The following is a 19,941-nucleotide window of genomic DNA, read 5'->3' on the forward strand; positions in this document are numbered from 1 at the left end:
TGAAAATATCTGCCATAAAATAAAAGCTTGTATTTCAATTTTATTTTTTGGGTCAAATTCTACGCGGTGTGGCTTTAAGTTTGTTCTCTTCTTTATTTTCCTCCTCTGACCATATATGGGCATTTGCAAAGATAACGTCTATCTATGTCACTTCCTGTCAGTGGCTTAAACATTCAAATAAAACAACTTTTCTTGCCTAAAATGTCTTCATTAAAATTGCCGCTTCACTGAAATAAAATGATAATTACTACTTACAACCGACGTCATCCATCTAAGTAAGTCACATTTATTATCAAAACCTGTCATATGCACTTTAAATAAAATGCTTCTGTTCCAACACACCTTAAATATTTATAAGACACAAAACGGAAAAAAAATAGTAAAAAAAAAAACACGTCTGGGGCTCTTTTGTACAATATATATCAAAAAACAAGACGACTCTGTTATGTCCTCCTACAGTGGCATGAGACACAGGATTACCGATCACAGAACAATGTCATCCGCACAAACACACATTCGCGCTCACTTGTTACTTTACATGCAACCAAAAAAAAACAAAAAAACAGGAATTACAAAAGAAAACATCGCAGACATTGACCCCAAAAAAAATAAAAAGCACATTATTTCGCTGGAGCGGGGCTTTCTTTCCCCCCCCTCCCCACGTTATATTACATTCGTCGTATTGTCTCTTGTTGTGAAGCGGTGCGATCGTTCATGGCGGTTCCGGACAACGTGTGTATCGTCAATTTGTCGACAAAAAAAAGAAAAGAAAGTAAAACGAAAAAGCCGGCCCCGCGAAGAAGAAGAGGATTTGTCTTCTCGAAAAGTCCCCGATGAAGCGGAGGAGGGAGAGGAGAGAGAGAGCACGAGGAAGACGGAATTTTGGTGCAGGGGGGGGTGGAAGAAAAAAAACGAAAGTATCCGGGATCCGATGTTTGACGGATGGCAGCAGCTGTGGAGAGAGAAGAGGCAGAGGGGCGGAATTAGTCACGCTGGTTTTGAACGTAAACAATTCCCGCCTGGAAAATGAATCCTTCTGCCGTGAGGCCGTTTTCGCTGTTTAGATCCGCGAGTGATTTTGAGCTTTCTGAACTTCAAAACACAGCCAAAAGAAAGTTACAGACTCCAGTATTTAGTTGGACCACCTTTAGCTTTGATTGCACTTTGACATTGTTTGGATAAGCTTCGGCAGTGTCACAAGATTTAGTTCCTTTTCAGTGTTGGAAAGATCTTGTAATAATAAAAAATCCTTTGATGTATGATTTTCAAAAAATAGGAAACTCTTTTCTTACATTTTTGACAGGGCAGAGTGTTGTTACTTTTAGTATATATTTGGAGATTTCAGGAAATCCCCCATGTTTACTTTTCTGAAACGCACAGTGGAACAAACCTAAAGGGGGGGAAAGGGGAAAGTGGAACTATGTCGTCCAGTGATGTTTATGTAGAATTCAAGACTGTATCTAAACCAGAAAGTAATCTTTTGTGTGAGAATATGTCCTACAGACATGCCATTTGCAATTTAAGAACTCGTAAAAATCGACAGTTGGTGACGAGTTTAATTTACTGTTTGAATGTTCGAATGCTGAAGTCGTCACATGTAGAGACAAATATTTGCCCACATATTATGCAAAACACCCTTCTGTACTACAACTTATTGTACTGATGCAAAATCAAAAAGTAATTTGCAAACTTGGTGCCTTTTTGAAAAAGGTTCTTTAATGTTAAAATGTGCTTTGTTCAGCTTTGTTTTGTGAACTTGTGCTCCATACCTTAGACATCGTCGTGAGCATTGGAAAAACAAAACTAAAGTAGTAAAGCAGATTGATTTTGGATTTTGAAATGCAATTCCAACTCTATCTGTGATTTCTTTGTGACAACATGCACATTTTACATGAGAAAGCCTTCATTTTGGGATGCACTAATTGACCTTTAAAATCCCAATTATTCTTGTAATATCTGTATCGATTTTATCCAGTAGGAACTAGAACTCGCAAAAGCATTTTCCAAGGGTCACCAGCCTTTCTCAGGGAAGTTTCTTTCCCACACTCAGAACACTCAGAAGTCTGTTAAAGTTATAGTCTGTAAGTTTAAATGCATATCAAATGTAATTGTGCAACAAAATTGAGGTAACATAAGTAATATTTATTGTTTTAAATATTTCTCTACAGTCCCTCCCTTTGCTGATTTCAGACACTAATCAGAATCCCCGGGATACCACTTTGACCAATGAGACGAGCTTTTCCTGTGAACCGGCCTGTCAGGTCCAATCAGGAGGGGAGGGGGAGGAGCTTGATCGTTTACTTTGGAAAATTCTGTTCCTGTTCCCCTCATTTTGCAAACTAGGAGTGGCTTTCTGGTCCAAGGGGGGAAGAATTTGATTGTTCACTTTCAAATTTCACTTTATCTCTCCTCACTGTGTCCAGGACTCCCTTGAAAAAGAGGTTTTTAATCTCAATGGGACTTTCCTGGTTAAATAAAGGTTGAATAAAACTGACTCTCACTTTAAAATGACTGATGGGTCCCTGCTTGTCAATACAATGCCAGTTGCGAAACAATCAACTAAACTGGGGTTTAGACTAAGCTAGTTAGATCAAACTCCAACCTTTTCTTAACCTATGATTCAACTTTTGCATAACAAAAAAGGCAGAAAGCTTTAAAGATACTCGCTGCTGAGGGTCTAAGACAGATACTTCCTCAGAGAGTTAGAGCCAATGACACTTCAACACAATTCAAGTTTCCTCTTTGAACGACATGCAAGAAACGACAAACGCCTGAACAGAGGTGCACGCTCTCTGCAATGATTTTCCTTTCATTTCAATCAACGCTACACTCGCGCTCGGTGGGAAAGTTGGAAACATCTGCCGTGAATCCATCCGAGTGACAGTCAAAACCAGAGCCCCGGGGCAAATATGGATCTGACATCATTGACATCTCTCCAGTTGTGTGCACAAACCCGCCTCTGTGTTCAACCTGATATAAACATGCCATACTCCATAAGGCACTGAGGGGGACCGCAATACAACTCTGAACGTGGCTGTGCTGCAGATACTAGCAGCTAAATGATGATGAAAATGCCATACTTGAATCGCAATAAGCTAACACGCTCCAGATAAATCAATGTGACATGTGTCGGCCAGCTCTAGGCCAGAAACGCATTGATTGTTCCCACTATATATGTGCCATCTCCTGAACCAAGGGGTCACAAGTGATTCTGCTGGTGTTGAGGCTGGTTCATGCTTGAAAATCATAAATAATAGATGGAAGTAGCAGGATAATGACTCATGACGATCCCCAGCAACATGGGTAAACTGTATTGTTGATGAGAATGAGAAGTTCAGTTCAGTTCAGTTATTTATCCCACGTGGGGCAATTCCTTTAGAGCAGAAAACATAAAATATAAGAAGTGTTCATTCCAGGAGGGTTATCTCATCGCTGGACTGGCCATTTACAGTCCAATCAAAAGTTTAAGACCTGCTGAAACATGGCAGCGAATCACATATTGCATGGTTGGATCTTGACAAGGTTCCAAGTAGAACTTCCATACGATTCAAGAAGAAAAGGGAGTGAGACAAAAAAAAAAAACAAGGGCATTGCCTCTGGTTCAGCTTTACCCAAATCTAAAAGCTTCTCGACTGGAGAGCAACAGTGTAATGCCTCCTTTGAAAGCCAAGACCTGCCAAAAATGATTGTAACTTTTTGTTCACTGCGTTTTTCCCCCCAAATTTTGTCATGGTTTTGTTGCTTTTTCATCGCTTTTTAAAATTACTCTTTTGTCGTGTTTTCATCACGTTTTTGTCGTATATTTTTGTTGCTTTTTGCTGTTTTTAGTCACTTTTTTGTTGCGTTTTGTAGCGTTTGCATACTCGTTTTGATCCATATTTTGATGCGCTTTTTTTTAAGCTTTTAGATTTGGGTAAAGCCGGACTGAAGAAAATGTGCTCGGTTATTGCGGTTAAGAGGTTAAAATCCAACCATGCAAAATGTGAGTTTTTGCCATTTATCAACTGGTCTTAAAATTTGGATCGGGACTATATCTACTGTACTGGCTATTAGGGATGGGCGATACCATATTTTTTGGAATCGATACAATACCGATACTTTTGGGGTCATTTTTGTCGATACCGATACTGGTCATTTCATATGGGTGAATGTATTTCAATCAATATACATTTCTAAAACTGGTTATTTTTAACTGATCAATTAAAATTATATTACTTTAACTGGTTAATTAAACAATACTAATGTAAATTTGAATACATAAACAAAATTTTAAATTAATTATTAATTAATAAATGACAAACAGAACCTAAACCAGAATGATATGCCTGGCTCAGTTCAATCCTTTGCTGTTGTGGACGGTTTTAGCTCAGAACAAAGAAATAAATCATCCTTTTGTGTTGATAATTGCTGCACCGCCTTCTTTTTACACATGCAAATTAGCGTCGATACTTTTCGCCCAATAACGATGCTTAAAAAATAGCCGTTTGGCATCGATATATCGATACTTTGGTATCGATCCGCCCATCCCTACTGGCTATTTTTCAGACAAGTATAAGTAGTTAGCTTTGATTAATCCTGTAGCCCTATCTGCTAGAAAACCAATCGCCTCCTAGCATACTAATCCCTGAAGTCATATCGTATGGGAAAACAGGGAAGAGTCAAAGTGAATAAAACGAAAACTCTCTATTTGGCCCCAAAAATGTAACCTTTCAAAGTCTTATTTACTAAACTAATAATCCAGTGGCTGAATTGTGGCAATGTGGGTGATATTTTTTGTCCGGAAGCACAAGAACAATAGGCTTAGTTTAGCACCTAAGCTAATTTGAACAAGTGCTAGCTACAGCGCCGTTGCTCTCTCCCTTTTAGCTCGTCACCCGTCCCAAAGCTGCAAAAGACACGGCCAATTTACACCCGGGTCACGACACTCGCCGCGGCCACTGCCAGATCAATAGCCCCCTTGCTCTGTGATGGTTGTCAGGCTAGGCTATACGGGGCTAGCATGCTAATGACGAATGCTAAGGGCCAGAATTAATCCTGCCTCTCAGTCCAGCAACCAAGCCCTCTTCCAACAGTCAAATAACATGATAAAAACCGACAGCACCGACTGTACGGGAGCCCTGCGTGACAAATTTCACGCTAACATTTGATTAGCGCGAGGATCGCCCTCCTTATTTTTGAATTTATGAAGTTAATGAACCCAAAGAAGGCGCAGTCAGCAGGTCTCGCGCCATTTGAGCCCGGCAATCCCATTTACGCAACAGCGCCGAGCGATAAGGCGCACACTTCCCGCCGCAAGCTCATTAAAAAGCTTGAAATAGTGCCGCTGATGTAATATTTTCTGCAAATAAGTCGACAGTGAGCGCGGCGTTGATGCATTTGATAACTTTTATGAGCGCGCGGCAAGACTGTAAGTGGACTTGTTCAGGGAGATTGTGCAGTCACTCACTAAAGGCTAAACAACATACAGTAGTGGACCGAATTTATGAAGGGCAAACATGCAATAACAAGGCTCTGTAAATGTAGAAATATGTCCTTTCTTTACTTGTTTTGCCACTTTGGTTGTTATTTTGGTCAAATGCCCTTCCTGATGAAAAACTATATTCTTAAAAGGACTTACGGACCATTACAAACCAGATTACAAGGGTAATCAGAACAAAGTATTGTTTCGATTGGTCTTCCAATAGATGTTTTATGTTCCAGATTTGTTTGAGATTCCATAATTGCGAGACTATGTAAGTTGCAATTCCAGTTTGATTGTGATTTCTTTTGGTGCAACCCTACTATAAACAAAAATGAAGATGATGTATATATATATTGAAGAGAATTAAGTTAAAGGAACACTGCCTTACATTTTGAGTTCTACTGTTGCCAGCCAATACAAAACACGCTCCCAATGTCTTTTTTTGTGGTGCGTAATCAAAGGCTGGATTTGGATGAGGACCTAACCCATTTGCATGTCATATCTGGCTGCCTTTAGTCACCATCTCCATGGTGACGAGCTGGAGACGTCCCACACCCAGCAACATGACTCTCAGGTCTGAGGAGAGCAAACACACATTTGTTTGTTTGATTTTTTAGGATTTTTTCAACTGTAAAAATATCTGTAATAAAATAAATGTTTGTATTCTATTCTATTCTATGTATTGGGTGAACTGTTACGCGTTGTGGCTTTAAGTTATACGTCATACGCTTTTAGTCATACACTTTTAACACAAATGTTAATTCTGTCAAAATCAGTGTAAATTGACATTTATCTCACCAGGAAACTCCCACTGGGGGGACCTTATTGTACATGTTTTCAGTGGTAGGGGAAGTTGGTGGTATTGAGCCTGAAATACAGCCGTATTTCACTAGTGAAAACCGTTCATATTATAACAATTATTTCTTCCTTTTGGCAGCACTACACCAGCAAAGTTCTGTGTGATTACCTGCTGTTTTAATCATGATTCCTCCACAAAACACCTGCATTAACTTATTAAGTTGAATAAGTCCTGGATTTTTTTTTTTTCTTATGGCAAATCCCATTGTTTCCATGTCTCCATCCTCACTACATTGTGTCAATAAAAGCATAAATAGCCATATCTCACCTCATATGAATCTCAATGGTGCACTCTCTTCATTGCCGATGCTCTGTTCCCTCCACTTCTATACTGCATTCATCCAGAAAAGCACGTCCGGGTATATTCCTTCAGTCCTGCCTCCTTAGGTCCTTCCATACTCGGCACGGCAGCTTGTTCACGGGACAAAAATTAAAAAAAAGCGTACAAATCCAAATCGTTTAGCGAAGCTTGAGGGGGGAGTGGGGGGGGATTTTTGTGAGGAGAAGATGCTGGCCATTGTCTGGAAGATCAACGACATTCTGTGCCACATCCTTCGAGCGGCACATTTCAATCCGGACCCGGAAAAAGAAAGAAAAGGAAAAAAAAATAAAAAATAAAAAATCCCAAGCAAAGTCACGAAAAGCTCCTGATAGAAAGCCGGGAGTTCCATCCTCACCCTGCCCGCATTCCGCCGGGGCAGACATCCTCCGTTTCTGACCGAGCAGATCCAGCGGGATGAGAAAAGCCGCGTCCAGATCGAGAAGCCATTTTGAAAGAAAGTTCATGTACAACAAACACCGTCAAAGAGTAAAAAGAAGCCCGCTCCGAATACGAATCCCCACAATCCCCGAAAAAACAACACGTCTTTTTCGCTCCGACAGGCGGAAGCGCAGATCCCAGTCCATCCCGGCTGTTCCTAAAGGCACTCCAAAAATCGTCCTTGGAAGCACTTTTTTCTTCCGTTCCGTTCCCCCATATCTATCCGTGAATGTTGCAGACAAAAGAGTCAAGTTCTCGAAAACAACAACAAACAAACAAACAAAACAAAAAGGTTCTGATTTCTCCAAAAAGTGCCATTCTCTCCACTAGTTTCTTCATCGTCGACATCTTTTCTTTAAAATCCAATTTAAAGTGCATGGATGAGGTAAACTATTACTTCATAGTCTCTTTTTTACGTGTAGCTTTTTTTTGTGTGTTTTGTTTTGTTTTAATTTTTTTTTTAAAGAAAAAGAAGTCGGCTTAGTTTGCGCCCCAAGGTCCTCTCGCTTTGTCCTTCAGTGGAAAAAGTCTCAGACGGGAACCATTCTTCCTTGCATTTGTTGCATTTGGGAGAGCATTCCCTGGACGCTGGTCAGGAGCTGGTTCTGGTGCGCCGCCGAGGAGATGCCGATGCGAGCCATGTCCCTGGAAAGACAGAAGCAGACACGGTTTAGGAGCTCGGACAATGATAACAAACTCGAGAGGCATGATGCGTTGAACAGGCTTTGGGGAGAGGACGGGAGGGACAGTTTAAAAGGTTGGAATTGGAAACAAAACGGGCCAGAAATGTAATCTTGGGATGTTGGAGTAGGAAAATCAAACACGCATGTCTCCGGGTTTTCCTTTATGTGTGCCGACGCTGTGTGAAAGCCATTTACAATTTTTTCTCGATTGTTAGGACTCACACTAAACCACACATTGCAAATAAAGATGCGTTAATGTTTCGCATTGTGTGAGCTGTGAATGACAAATGTTCTGCAGGCAAACCGTGAGCTCAATGTTTTGACAAAAGAGGCATGGTTTTGAGAGGGCGGCGTCAGTGGTTTGGTGCGAGGTTGGTGTCCCCGAAGGCCAATCTTGACTGGGGTGCCAAATTGGCTAGGGCCCTGTGCACGGACATGGATGAATCTACAGAGGAGAAGAAGTGTCTGAAATTTCTCACATTTCTGTCTAATTTGGTCACTAAATGTGGTTTGATCTTTATTAAAATCACAGGAATGATTAAACAGTGTCTGCCTGAACTAATACCACCCAAACATTTACATTTATCATATTTTAGTTGTCCATAACATGTAAACATTTACAGGACAGTGTGGAATAAGTAAGTACACCGCCTGAATCTCAGTGAACAGCAGCAGTTTTGTAAAGAGGGACGGTCCAAGATTCATCCTGATCGTTGTGAACGTCTGATCTGCTACTACAGAAACGCAGTTATTGCTGCAAAAGAAGGATCAGCAGCTATTTAACACAGGGGTTCACTTACTTATTCCACACTGTTGTGAATGTCTCAGGTTTTGCTGCAAAATATCTTGATAAACTAGAATACATTTTTCTGCTGATGATATCACGTTGTCCAGGCCCTTAGGCAACAAAACAGCCCCACACCATGATTCTCTTGCTGCATACTTCGCAGTGGGGATAGGGTTTTGATGTTGGTGCTGTTCCATTTGTCCTCCACACATGACGTTGTGTGTTCCTCCCAAAATATTCCACTTTGGTTTGTGAAAGAGCTCTTGGATGCTACATAGCACTACTGGAAACATGTACTCTGGACTGCTTAACCCAAAGAACGATCAGGATGAATCTTGGACCATTCCTCTTTACAAAACCGCTGCAGTTCAGTGAGATTCAGGTGGTGTACTTACTTATTCCACACTGTCCTGTGAATGTTTACATGTTATGACCAATAAAAATATGATAAGATGTAAATGTTTGGGTGGTATTAGTTGAAGCAGACACTGTTTAATCAGTCCTGCGATTTTAATAAAGATCAAACCACATTTAGTGACCAATTTACGCAGAAATGTGAGAAAACCAGACGGTGTACTTACTTTTTCTCGCCACTGTAAAACATTTTTCCATACAAATCTTTGTAACCACATCCCTCCATCTACAACTTTCGCACACAGCGTTGGAATGGAAAGCGATAGAGATTTGTGGTCTTTTGTGCCATAAACGAGAGGTTTCAAGCTTACAAACAGGCCCCAACTTTTAATTTTGGAAATAATAATGATGATACCCATCTCAAATGGACGCAAAAATATGGAATGTCAAAACACAAAATGTCTAGAAAAAATAGAATACCATTGGGGTCCAAAACTTCTTGAAAAGACTTAGTTCATTTCTGCTAGAGATTATGATTAATAATATATATTTTTTATGTGTAGGGGGACCAAAGGCCATTGTTGCCTAGGTCACCAAATTGGCTGGAGCCGGCCCTGTGCACTCGAAATTGATTTTTCTAAAAAAAAACTGTATTAATTTGTTTTAAAGAGTGGAGTTAGTGTCAGTCCATTTCTCAAAAATGTTCTACATACAGTAGGAATACAAATTTAATTCAAAAATTAAACGTCTTGCCCACGTGCTGCATGTTCCTCCTTTCACCCGATACAGTTGTACAGCAGACTTTGTCTAATACTCACTCTTGCGTCATGTGCACCACGGTTTCCGGAGTGGTGTACCCCCCCGCGGTGAAGTTGTCGCTGTATTTCTCCATCCCGACCGCCCTGAGCCAGTCCTCCACTGTCCCACCCGAGGGAGGGGGCTCTGGGCTGCCCGGCTCCAGCAGAGAGGGGTTCGACCGGCTGGGGACAGGACACGAGAGGGGGAGTTAGCCTTCAATACACTCTGATTAAAGCCTGAAATGTGGAAGTTAGATCATTTAACTCGATACTGTTTAGCCGTTCTGACCTCCACGATCTGAATTAAAAAAAAAAACAAATATTGTGGTTGCTCTAAGACACCGATTGAGTTCTTTTCCCCCTTCCCTCACTGCAAAATGATCCAGGAAGTTGTTACTCTCTTCCCCGACCGTTTCATTTCAGCGCCGAGGCCTGAGCAAACACAGTAAAAGTCACAAACCGCATCGTGGAGCCGCAGCGATCCGATTTGTTACGCACTCTGTCATCTCCGCCGCAGAAACGATGACCGCGCACAAGTTTCCGTTTTAGCGCCGACAAGCATTTAGCACGATCGGACTCGGCCCCGTTTGATCAGAAAGGGGGGGGGTGGGGACACACACATGCACAGTGTATGGAGCGCAAACCACAACTTGTTTAACGCTTCATTCCCCTTTGACACTTCCTCCTGTTGTAATCCGCGGATCGGTGAGGGCTTGTTCGGTGTCACGGCCCAAAAATGTCCCGCTGGAAACGAAGCTGCAGAGGACATTTAACCGGGAAGACTATGTTTCCTACGTCAGGTCTCAAAAGTGCAAATTATACAGTAAATAAGACAATAATGAGACGCCATGTATACTGCCAAAAAGATTAAAGGTGCATCACGTAGCTTTTTATGTGATAAAAACTTTTTTATTTGTGTGTGTTGGACTTTTCAGTGACTCAGCGGCCGTATGGGTGGTCATCATGGCGCCTTTCCTTTCCATCACAGTGGGTTATAGGATGCTCCAGGATTAATTGTTTTCCTGGAGCGCTGTAGAGACCACCGTGATCGAAAATAAAATGCGCCATGATGACCGCTCATGCAGCCAATGGGTCACTGCAAATACGTACAAACATCAACTTTTTATTTTGCATGAAAAGTTGCATAATGTACCTTTAACGGGACTACACGGGGTTTAAAAAACGTTAAAGCTAAGTATTTTCCTCCCCCTACATGTTCCAGCCATGTCCTCATGTGTAGAATGAGCCCAGACCTGTTCACCACAACTGCCTCTAAAATCCTGCAAGTTGCTACTTCGGGTCTGAAGTGCCGTCATGCAAGAGCTTAATATAGAGACTGCAGTTACACGCAAGACCTGAGGTGGCAGTAGTGAGTATAAAATGACCAACTTGCATCAGGTCTCTTTAAGGCGAGACACTGCAGGTCAATTAGAAAAAATTTAAACACATCAATTTGAAAATTTTGCTGCAAAATTACAGACATACATGTAATAGATATAAAGCCAGGTTTGCGTTGGTTTTATTTTATTGACATGTTAGAAGAGAAGAATTTGCTCAGAGGGGATTGTCGATCGTGTTTTGTTTTTGAATGACCTAAACAAGTTATCAGGCAAAAAATAATAATCTGTAGGAACTACTAAAGTGGAGATGCAAGAGTGTGATGAAAGCCTTTTGAGACAAGAGGCCCCAAGTTTTGTAGCATCTTCACGGAGTTTTACAGCTGCCGTCTCCCCAAAAGGAAACGACCATATTTGGCTTGGAGTCTTGGATGGCGGAGGTGGAAGACATTGTAGTCATTTCCTGAGCGCAAGTCGACGAAACGTAACGACGGGACTCATTTGTCTGTTACTGTCTAATTTGTCCCATCAGAAACACCTTCCAAAATACTAAGTGCCCCCTATGGGTGACACACACACAGTTAAACGCAGACACTCGGCTGATCTTTACAGCCCTGCGGAGTCCCTCCCTTCATATCGAAACATTGTTCTGTAGCTCGGCCTCGGCGCTGACAGGATTTACCTCGCTCCCTCTCCTCACCTCAGGCATATTTTCCATATACGAAAGCAGTCACCCGTGAAACATTGAAAAGGAAGTGTTAGCCAGCCTGTGTCTCGCCTTGCACGGCTGAGTCTCTCACCTCATCACGTCACCTTGTCTACTTTTCATAGGCTGGAGAGAGTTTTCTTTTTTGGGGGGGTTTTGTAGGCAATACTTTTGACTTTACCATTTCGAGTCTTGCTCCCTCTTTTCCTCTCTTGTTAGCAACGAGCATGCTACGAACTGGTAAAGAAAAGATTTAGTGAAGGTGTCTAACTCACGAAATCCCCCTTCTTTTCAATCTTATGTAGTTTTTATTAGTTGACAAAAATATCTGGAGATTTTAGACATAATTTTTGAATTTGAAAAATTGTGACATAATCGAAACGAACACCACTGAATGTGTGCAAATGAAACACTATACTTACCATTTATGTTTTTGATGGAGTCATAACATTAAAGCAAGGTTAAAAGCCCAACAAGACATAACATATACCACCCTAAATCACATTAAATCATGACTAAACCAGATCTTAGCTAAACTAAAGACCTAAACTGGGTCTGAAGAATTCCAAACGGCTCTTACTGGATAAAGGTATACAAAGTATCCCCAAAATAACTATTCCTACTATCCCGCACTTTAAGATCCGCAGGATAACCCCATAAACCTTCATAAAAAGCCAATTTCCTTTACTTGTAAAAGTGGCACTCCTGCTAATGACTCCTGTTAATGCCTTTGTAGCTCTGGCCTCTCGCTGCGCCATTAGGTCTCCTGTGCACACACGCACTTGTTAAACTCGAACAGACTCCCTCTATGGCTCCTGTCCGCTCTGTAAACGGCCCGGGTCATTCCCAACACGCTCCCCCATTCACTGTAACGGTATCCAAGCGCAGGGGTATGTTTGGTTTCACAGCGGAGCGGAGTGATTCTCGAGCCTCGCTTCAATCCCGAGGAGTTCAGCCTTTGTTTAGAGACGTTATGGGGCCTATTCGGGTCCCAGAAGTAGCACTTTTGTGGGTTGAATGTGTTTAAAGTGGTTGTAAATACATTGTCTCTGCCAATTATCCACATAAAGTACCGGTATAGTGTATTAAATCTACCGTGTGGCGCTCTCTCCGCCCGTCCTCTTCAGGGTGCTGGGGTTGCGGATCAGCTTGTCGAGCATGTTCACGATTTGTCCGAACTTGGGCCGGTCGGCTCTCTCCCTCTGCCAGCAGTCCAGCATGAGCTGGTGCAGCGCCACGGGGCAGTCCATGGGTGGGGGCAACCGGTACCCTTCATCTATGGCTTTGATGACCTGGAAAATACAGAAGCATGGGGTGAGTGCTTCTGGGTAGGTCCGCACGGATGATACACAGTGAGGCAAGACACGGCCGAATAATAATTTAGAGACATCAGTATGAAACTTTAAGATTAACGTTGAAGTAAATAAGGGGTATTTTATTAACATTTGCAGATGATTAACAACATATTTACAGCATGAGCGAAAGTCCATCACTTTTTGTGCAAAGTCAAAATTTAGTTGCAAGAGTGTAATGAAAAGCCCGAAAGCCACATATGAGCGTGTGTATCCCTGCAGACTTTTGTGGCTGGCCTCTTCCACAAAGGAAATGACCATATTTGGACTACACTGTCTGGTAGAAGAGATTCCGTGTCACGTGGACACCAAACAGGTCTGTATTTGTGAATGGATACTCTTGGGAAACATGTTGGAGTGCGGTGATGTCTTGTAGTGATTTTTCGTTTTGAACATTGAAACTAAGGAGCTAAGGGAGAAAACTAGCCAAAACTGACCAAATCAACATTTTCACCTGCCGTGTCCCACCTCAAGAGCGTAAAAAAAGAGAATGCCGTGTGAAAAATCTACGTGACTTACATCTTGGTTGCTCATGTCCCAGTACGGCCGCTCCCCGTAGGACATGACCTCCCACATGACGATGCCGTAGCTCCACACGTCGCTGGCAGAGGTGAATTTCCGGTATGCGATGGCCTCCGGGGCGGTCCAGCGGATTGGGATCTTACCTCCCTGAAAAGCAAGAGGGAGACGATCACGTTAGATCTTTTAGACAGATAAAGAAAATACAAAAAAAAAATCCCCCAAAATCCCTTACCCTCGTGGTGTAGGCCGCCTCTGGGTCGTCCTCTAGCACGCGGGACATGCCGAAGTCGGACACTTTGCAGACCAGGTTGCTGTTGACCAGGATGTTTCGCGCCGCCACGTCCCGGTGCACGTAGCTCATGTCCGAGAGGTACTTCATCCCAGAGGCGATGCCCCGGAGGATCCCCACCAGCTGGATCACTGTGAAGCGCCCGTCGTTTTTCTGCACAGGGAACGAAAACGTGTTGGTTTAATATTACCATAGAGTAACGCCTTTCTAGAAAACTATTTACATTTTTCTTTTCACCCCCCACAAGGGACAACTTCTCAATCACTCCGCACTCAGTGGTGACAAGCTAGCTGCTCTTGTGGTAGACTGACTGAAGCGTGTGCCAAACTTCACCACCGGCCCTATACCAACTCTCACTCATTCATACAGCACTCACCCAAGCCACCTACAGTGTTCCCACACGCTCCTCTTATCAAAGAACAAACCAGGCCCAACCTGCTTAGCTTCCGAAACCTGATGAGAGTTCTTTTTTTTCATTACAGAATGGCAGGAAAAGTGGGAGTTGTTAATATTCTGCAGAGCAAGTCTCGACTCAAAGTTGCGGAACTGTAAAGAAGTTTGAAAACCTGGCTTTAAAATGTAAGACACAGGTTCTGAGATCGGTGGAGCTTAATCATCAAGATCACGGGGAAGTCCACACTTCTGATCTCCTTGCTAGACTTTCTATTTGAACAGTCTACAACCACACAGGCTCAAGAAAACCAAAGCAGACTCCTCTCACGAGCTACTGCAGTCTGGGACGAGGTTTCGGATTTAGCAGTTCGTACTAAGACGAGGTTTTTGAAGTGTCTTGTTGTTCCAGAAGACAATGACCAAAAGCACTGGAGTTTGACGTTGACCAATCGGTTTCAAGACTACCACTTGACCAACTATTAAACCTTGAGAGAACAGTATGGAGCCAACTATTCCACTAGCAAACCTAACTGTTGTCAGCTTTATCCTTCTACGACAAGCATACTTTATATTACTGCCATTGTGTTCTGGGGCAAGGCACTTTATCCATACCTAAGATAATGCGAAATAAGTTGAATTTGCTACTATTGTTGTTGTTTTAAGCTCCCAAAAGATATCGAAGCATTGCCATCCATCAAAAGCACTGAACCACATGCCCACCCGCAATCTGCACGCTTTTAAAAAAACACCTTGTAGATAAACGATCTCGCCGACTGTTTTGTAAAAACGAACGCTCGTAATTTCAGCGGATGACAACGGCGAGATAAGACGGGTATCGGTTCACGCGCACGCACCCCCCCCTTGCACACAAACATGAAAACACGTGGGAGAAATGCGTGACTAACCCTCAGGAATGCATCCAGTGATCCGTTCTCCATGTACTCCGTGATAATCATGACGGGCTTACCTAGGAAGACACAGAGAGAGAGAAAGAAAGAGAGAAAGAAGCATGATTACTGGGGTAAACCATGCAGATCACCTCCCGTTACAGCGGGATGGGGCGCGCTCCCGGGGGGGGGGGACAGTGTCGAGTGTGTGCGGGACCATCCATCTCTGTCCCGCGGTGATTTAATTAGCTCGCTGCTACGCTTCGCTCTGACACAGCTTAAAAAAAAAAAAAAAAAAAGGACCTGAGAAGACTCTTTTTCAGTCTGTCGAGTAGCACATTGAAGATCGTGAAGATGGCCTTGTTTATACCAAAAGGAACTGCAGGAGAATGTTTTAGGGTTGTACAATATATCAATGAAAAGTATTGTGATCGTAATGTTAGATCCATATCACAAGAAGCACGATGTATCAGAAAATCACGGACAATTTTTTTCTTGAAACGAAAACACATGTGCAAAAGTCCGGTTTCAGTCATTGGTTTTCTCATTTAGCCCCATGTTAGCATTGTCTTGGTCCCAAAGTTTCTCTCATGTCGTGCAACTCTAGCTACGAGTTGCCCATTATGTATTCCATAGAAGCATTTGAACAAGAAAGTTGTCTAACGATGGCGAACTCCGGGGTGACTGATGGTCAACCAAACATGCTAAAAACCCAAAGGAAAGGAAAGGCCGCGAGGTAGTAATCCAAACATTTTTCTCTTCTTTTTTTTTTTTTTACACATTCCAAATGCACTTGTGTCTATGCAAATTTGATCTGACATTGACCACAGCATCCAAAGTCCCCTCCCCTCGGCCTCTTCCCAGAATCCTCTTCAGTCTCTCTCCCTCTAGTCCTTTTGCCCTCTGTCTCCTCTGCCAGCTTTCCATCGCATCTGTCACTCTATGGCTTTCTCTCTGTGTGTCCTATAATGTCTCTGTCTCTTTAGTGTCTTTATCTACACTGGGACAGGCTACAGACAGGCTGTGCGGGCCGGGCGGACTGTCCCGGTGGGTCTCTCTTTGTCTCTGCCTCCGAGGAAAGCAAAAACAAAAATGTCTGTATGTGTGTGTGTGTGTGTGTGTGTGAACGTGAGCAAGCTGATGGGTAACCAGCCGTAGAATCAGCACATGGCCTGCTGAAAAGTCCGTCAACTAAATAGAAAATGAATTTGGTCAACTTTACGTTTTTGTACAGGCTCTGTGCACGGAATGCTAACTTTCTCGGCTAACAACTGTTTCCTGTCCTTGTTCAATCATATGGAGAGTTAGCCGTGTCTCGCTGAAATGAATAACTGTTTAAACAGTTTGTGGCTGAAAGCATGCGGCTGTTGGATAATGTTTGGTTAAATTTCACTAAAAGAGACTTCTGTGTTCTGTTCTAGCCTTGAAGCTAAAGGCTAATTTAACGCTAACAAGTGGCGAAACAATATTTTTCCATGAAATACACTTGTCTTGACATTTATTTAAGCTTTCTTTTGTTTTTTAAACCTTATTTTCTTTTTTATTTACATTTAAATGTGGACAGGAAGTAGTCTTGACTCTACACTGGCCAACAGGAAGTTAGCTAAAAACAATGTACCCATGTTGGATTATAATTGTGGCAAATTTGGAGTATTTATGAAAGACAAAAAATTAGAATATATGTATAATAATTTGATCATTCTGAGTAAATTTTATTTACATAGGGGTAGATTCCTGAATGTAAATCCCAATTTTGTTCCTTTTAAAAATGAACTGATGTCCTTGTATAAGTCTCTTCAAATTCTAGAATGTAAAAGTGCCTTAAAACTATGTGAAAAATTATCTGTATATATAAGGTAATGCCCTGATGTTTTTGTAACAGATGTTTATTTATTTTTTTGGTTTATTTTTTGATGCTACCTAGATTTTCATGCACAGCAGTCATTTGTATTGCTTTTTGTGATTAAGATACATTGTCAATTGACTTTGCAATAAAAAAATAATAAAAAAAACTTTATTCAAACACTTTTTATCACATTCTCTCTTTCACAGATCTCACACATGGACAAAGCACAGACATCTTCCTTTGGCTATAAATTTCACTTGTTGTTTCATGTTTATAGGTTGACAAAAATACCTTAGTTTAAGTCTCATTAACTCATTTTTGTCAGCCAAATTATTCCTTTGACTAACATTACGGCAAAAACATTTTGGTCAACGACATGAAGGCGCACTAAGAGAGATCTAGTGCCCGTCAGTCTCCCGCTGCCCGGTGTGTGATTGGCACCGCGTTAGTTCTGGGGCGCCTCCCGAAAAAGAGGAAGTGCCGTTTGAATTCAGGGGACGTTTTTGTCAGCCATCTTTGTTCCCCTTTTGTAAGGCCCCGGAGTGGCGCGTGATTGACGGCTCCCCAATCAACGGCGAGGAGCGTCTGACCTGCGACCCCCGCGGCCCCGCCCTCTTCCTCCCCGTCCATTTGCATGCTAATGTCGTGCTAATGCCGCGCTAACGCCTGTTTACTGAATACACCCCGCGCGCCGTTGGCAGTGAACTCTGATCCGCGGGCCCCCCGACGCTGGGCCGATAATCAGCTGCCAGAGACGAGGGGACGGGGCGCAACCGGGGGACCGCGTTGGGGGCCGCCCGGGCTCTGGAGGCCCCCTCGCTCCTGACGAACAAAGATCTGCTCTTTAAAAACAGATCCGCCTGAAATTAGCGAAGTCGTCCTCTTTGTGGACTGATCCTAAACATGCAGCATTGGAGTTTTAATGAAGCTAAACCCGAACTCAAATCCCACTCCAAGATGGTGGACGACTGCCAGCCGTCCTCTGTAAGAGCTCTCTGCACATTTATGTATTTAACTGCCCGTTTGGAGCGCCTCCATAATTGATAAGGCGTAATTGGCTCAGTTGGACATGTTAGCAAACTGAGGCAAGACTAAAGAAGCCTGTTTTACTTTATTGTAATGAACAGAGGAGTGCAGTTCAAATAATGGATTTTGAATAGATCCCTTAGACAATTTGAGTGCGGAGGATCATTTACCCACACTCCCATCAGCTCTCAGAGAAAGAAGAGGGAGGGTTTTCAAGTGTCGGGTTGTCAATTGCAATCAAAAACGATATTTTGAAGGTTTCAGTTTACGGATCACAAAGACTTGAGTGATTCAGGCGGCGTCATTTCCCCCCGAAAGCTGCAATTTAGAGTTTAACCAACATGTTTTCAAAAGCATGGGACTCTGGTACCAGTTTAGCAGTTCGTATTTTAGTTATGCCTCAGGTGTTAATGCTTCCGGTGTAATTTGCCCCAGTGGTTCTCAAGTGGTAGGTGGTCGGAAGGCGAGGAACATTTCTTTCAATATTTTGGGCTAATTCATTGCTTAACCTCTTACCACCCGCCTGAACCAAATGCATTCTGTCCTCTTTGGCCATTATATAGGTCTGTGTAACACCTCATTTGAAAGCTGAGACCCACAAAACTGATCTTTTTGTCACATCTTTGTTGATTTTTTGTCACCTTTTTTTTTGGAGTTTTTGTCATTTTTTTGTTGCGTTTTACATCCTTGTTTTCTTCTCATTTTTCGTGGCTGTTTTGGTGCTTTTTTCTCAAGAAGCTTTTTGATTAGGGTAAAGCCAAACTGGAGAAAATGGTGGGAGTAAATAATAATAATGCATCGGTTTTATATAGCGCTTTTCTGGACACTCAAAGACGCTTTACATTGCACTATTCATTCACTCCATACCCGGTGGTGGTAAGCTACTATTGTAGCCACAGCTGCCCTTGGGTAGACTGAAGGAAGCGAGGCAACCAGTCTGCGCCATCGGCCCCTCCGACCATCACCACTCACTCACTCACTCACTACATTCGCTAGGCTTCCTCCTGGTGTTACTAAACGGTCTCCCATCCAAGTACCGACCAGGCCCTTCCCTGCTTAGCTTCCAAGGTCTGACAGGATTGGGCAGAGCAAAGGCGGTAAGAGGTTAAATCAAAAATAATCTGAGGTGAAATACTGTAACTTATATATAAACTGTACAGTGTTTTGGTAGGTCATGAATTGTCGTCATAGAGTGATGGTGGAACCAGCAGAGAACCACTGATTCCACTGGTCTACAATGAGCAAATCTCTTTTTTCGAAAGAACTTCTTGTCCTTTGAATCTCCTCCACCAGCGGCCACATTCTGTTCGCCGTTCTCCCCTCACTGGACTCCCCACCGGCTTTCTCTGTCTCAATTCACACCTCCCGCCCTGACTCCTCTCTCCCATTTCCTTCCCTCGTCTCCTCTGTCCTCGCTCGTCCATCTGTCGCTCTCTCGTCCCCGTGCGAGGCTGTCCTCTCCGGAGAGGTCATCCCGGAGCAAGGCTGTGATAGGTGATAAGACCCTGGTGCTGGCTGGCCCTTTCGCTTTCCCCCGTCTGCGCTCCGGCGAGGGCTGCGTGGGAGCGAGACAGCGGTATCTACGTTGCGAGATAGGGTCGGGGGCTGTCGGATCGTGACACATTAGGACACTTCATCCATCCGAGGCGCTGTCCAGTAACATATAATCGGCGAGACGCAGGCGCCGACGTGCGCTGGGATCATACATCAACTTCATGCCGTCGGGAGGAGGGCTTTTCTTCACATCGGGAAGCATTGCAAGAAAACTATATTTGCAGTTGTCATTGCAAAAAAATGTTCACAATTGTTCAGGTTTTGAATTCCTTTTTCCTCCGCTGAAAATGTATGCCACCTCTGTAAGTTTGTATCTAACCCTGTCGTTT

The 19,941-nt window shown here is 42.9% G+C and overlaps 1 protein-coding gene across 2 annotated transcripts in view; it reads right to left on the reverse strand.

Moving 5' to 3' along the window:
- Window positions 1-272: 272 nt before the first annotated feature.
- Window positions 273-19,941, reverse strand: part of epha4l (eph receptor A4, like) — a 100,847-nt gene continuing 81,178 nt past the window's right edge. For both annotated transcript variants that reach the window (XM_079559195.1, XM_079559194.1), the window contains exons 12-18: window positions 15,205-15,266; window positions 13,850-14,059; window positions 13,615-13,764; window positions 12,839-13,035; window positions 9,722-9,883; window positions 6,588-7,724; window positions 273-952 (exon numbers count right to left, since the gene is read on the reverse strand). In XM_079559195.1, coding sequence (XP_079415321.1) covers window positions 7,610-7,724; window positions 9,722-9,883; window positions 12,839-13,035; window positions 13,615-13,764; window positions 13,850-14,059; window positions 15,205-15,266 — 896 coding nt within the window. In that variant the 3' untranslated portion in view covers window positions 273-952; window positions 6,588-7,609. The remainder of the gene's footprint in view (window positions 953-6,587; window positions 7,725-9,721; window positions 9,884-12,838; window positions 13,036-13,614; window positions 13,765-13,849; window positions 14,060-15,204; window positions 15,267-19,941) is intronic.

The sequence above is a fragment of the Gobius niger genome (genome assembly GCF_951799975.1).
Source record: "Gobius niger genome assembly, chromosome: 1".
Taxonomy (NCBI): domain Eukaryota; kingdom Metazoa; phylum Chordata; class Actinopteri; order Gobiiformes; family Gobiidae; genus Gobius; species Gobius niger.